Source organism: Protobothrops mucrosquamatus, unplaced genomic scaffold (genome assembly GCF_001527695.2).
Source record: "Protobothrops mucrosquamatus isolate PMUCROS unplaced genomic scaffold, P.Mucros_1.0 scaffold49, whole genome shotgun sequence".
Classification (NCBI taxonomy): Eukaryota; Metazoa; Chordata; class Lepidosauria; order Squamata; family Viperidae; genus Protobothrops; species Protobothrops mucrosquamatus.
The window spans coordinates 729427-732464 of NW_015386431.1; the positions used below are offsets into that span (position 1 = coordinate 729427).

Sequence of the window (3038 nt, forward strand, 5' to 3'; positions counted from 1 at the left end):
CTCACAGGATTTGGAAAGGAACTCAGTGGTCTTTTCCAACTTCCTGAATTTGAGCTGGTATCCTCAAATCATGGTCCTGTAATATTTCTTTCTAGAGATGGATCATGCTCAGACTCTAGGAAAGACTCTGTTTAATAATTCCCACTGTCAGAGTATTCCTCATTTCAAGTTTGGATCGCCTTCAGTAAAGCTTCTGATGCACCTGTTGGAGCTCTTAGAATAAAGCTACACTTTTTTTCTCTCCAGGTGACAGCCCTTTAAATATTTGAGGAACGCTATCACTTCTCCCCCTGGCTTTCTCTCTAGACTAAACATAGCCATTTTTAAACTGTTCTTATTGGATTTCGTCTTTATATTCTTCATTTAAAGCTTATAAGATGATAGTTATCATCTCCACATCTTATAGCGGAGGATCCCACAATTTAATTATGAACTGTACAAAACCCACCGGTAAAGCTGAGTTCTCTTGTTCTGCATCTACGCCTAAATTAACCTCTATGCAGACTTTATTAGATCTTCAGATATTCTTTTCCTCATAATTTTTATAGCAGGAACAATTGCCGTTAAAGAACCGTTATTATTTCGCAGTTCTTCGTTGAAGTACAACTGACCTCCTCAATTTCCTGACGGCGGGGGACTACAATTCCCAACGTGCATTTCGCTGCCCCTTTTATGATGCTCCTCTCCCCCCGCTATCCTTTGAGGAAGGGGAAGAGTAGAAAAAATTAAGTCTCGCGAGAGTCTTGAGAGCAAAGGGGAAGGGTTGTGTTTCGCGTACAAGTTTGGGGTCTGACTGGGCCGTCGCGCCACTTCTAAAGAATACCGAAAGTGAGCGGTACGTTTGTGGGCGGGCCAGCCCGAGGCGTTTTCTTCTGCGGCCCAGTTAGCGCTGAGTAACTCCTATGGCGGCTTCTGCGGCTGAGGAGAAGGCGGCGACCCCGAGCGACCTCTCGCCGAAAGAGGAAGGGGAACTAGAGGACGGAGAAATCAGCGACGACGACAATAACGATGCACCCCCTGAACCCAGCGGCAGAGACCGGAGTGGCGCCCGGGGCCCCTACGCCCGACGGAGGCCGCCTCCCGACCTGCGGAACAGCCTCTCGTCTTCCTCTCGCCGCTTCCCTCATTTGCGCCACCAGCCTCCCCCGGAACTCGGACACGTCCATGGGCACGGCGGAGGCGGCGGGTACCGGCTCAAGGAGCCTTTCCGTCCCCAGCCGCCTCCTTCCTCGTCGTGCTCGCGGCTGCCACCCGGCCCGCACCCCGACGCCGGCCCAAGACTCTCCTTCTGGGAGCGCAGCCACAACGCGCTGGACCGGTTTCGTTTTCGAGGCAGGGCCTACCGAGGCGGAGGCCGCTGGGGCAGGAGCCGAGGTGGCAATTCCCCTGGAAAGCCCTCGGGAGGAGGTGGCGGATACAGCGGCAGTCAAGGCTGGAGGGAGCCTTCGCCTCGGAAATGTATCCTTGTCACAATAGTTGCCTCTTTCTGCTGCTGCTGTTTTATCTCGAGGGAAGGGGTGCTGTGCGTGAAACGAGTTAAATTTGCCATCTTCGTTTAAGTCTGATTATAAGTGTCGGTTAGCTAATACAAAGCGATAATTCGGGAGAAATCCTTTTGCTGTCTGCTTACTCGAGGTTGGGTGGAGACTACAGTGACGACATCATAAAGAGTCAAGAGCTGTTTCTAGTCGGAGGGTAATGGAAGGCCTGAATGCAGAGTTGTTGAGGTTTGCCGAGAATAATGGGAATTGTGCTCTCAACAGATCTAGAAGTCACCAGGTTAGGAAAGCTGATCTAGAAACAGAGGAAATGTGCAAACATGAATGTTCAAAAATATTTGCGGAAGGGGGACATGTAAGATCTTAGACGTTGAACTGCTTGGAAAACTGCTGTAGAATTAAACATTAATAGAGATTGGAAAGATTCATTGCTTTCAATTCGCTCTATTTTGTTATTAGCTTTGAAATATTTAGAACTTAATTTCATATTTATGCAGATTATTAACTATTAACTATTCAGTTTTGGAAGAGTTCATTAGTGCTAGGAGCCCTGTCGGATATTGTATATTAACCATTTTTTTAAAAACATGTCCATTGGCTGTGTTTTACTTCTAATATGATTAGGATAGTATTTAATTTGTTATTTATAAACGTTCAAGTGTTTGGTAGGAATAATTCAGGGAGATTTAGTATGCAACTTTGTATACTATATTGATATTAGTATAATATGATTTCTAAACAGTCAAAGGATTATACTGCAAATTACATAGCTAAGCCTGTGTTACTAAGAATATATTGTGGAGCATGTGACCTGCATTGACCCAATTAGGGTCAGCATATTAACACAGAATTCTGGTAGATTTTTGTTGCTCTTGACTAGAGACTTTATATCTTTTCATTGAAGGTGCATTTAATGAGTTTGAGCTGATATTGAATATCATTGCCAAACATTGTTACAACCACTTATTACTTAAATGGCATATATTGAAGATCTATTTTTGTTTGGATTGGTTTTAATTATGTAGTTTTATTCATGCAACTATGGAGCAGGATATAGTTTTGGTCTGTATTATTTTCATTTCAAATAGATGCATTGAGAACTTTAGAAGCTGTTCTTGAATGGGTATTCTCTTACAGTTTATCTTTATTATTTTGAATGAAAATACTTAAAGACAGTCTCAAACAATAGATGAGACTTCCTCATCTATTGCTGTGTGAGGTTTTTATTTTTTCATATAGTTTAGTGGTTGCACCAATGAATTGAGTTTTATTCAGTTATATTTTAAAAGTGTAAAATTGCTTTAAACAGTTTTACATGATCATCTTGGCTTATGAGAATTATTTCAACATTACAAATAGAATGGCCAGCTTAAATTTAGATAAATTGATACCTGTGCCCTGCGCACAGTCACTCATGCCCTCGTTACCTCCCGCCTGGACTACTGTAATGCTCTCTACATGGGGCTCCCCTTGAGGAGCACCCGGAGGCTCCAACTGGTCCAGAATGCGGCCGCGCGGGCGGTGTTGGGAGGGACTCGT

At 44.0% G+C, this 3038-nt stretch overlaps 1 protein-coding gene across 1 annotated transcript in view; it reads left to right on the plus strand.

Moving 5' to 3' along the window:
• Positions 1 to 899: 899 nt before the first annotated feature.
• The window catches only part of ZFC3H1 (zinc finger C3H1-type containing), a 46139-nt gene continuing 44000 nt past the window's right edge, over positions 900 to 3038 (plus strand). The window contains exon 1 of the mRNA XM_015811792.1: positions 900 to 1458. Coding sequence (XP_015667278.1) covers positions 903 to 1458 — 556 coding nt within the window. The 5' untranslated portion in view covers positions 900 to 902. The remainder of the gene's footprint in view (positions 1459 to 3038) is intronic.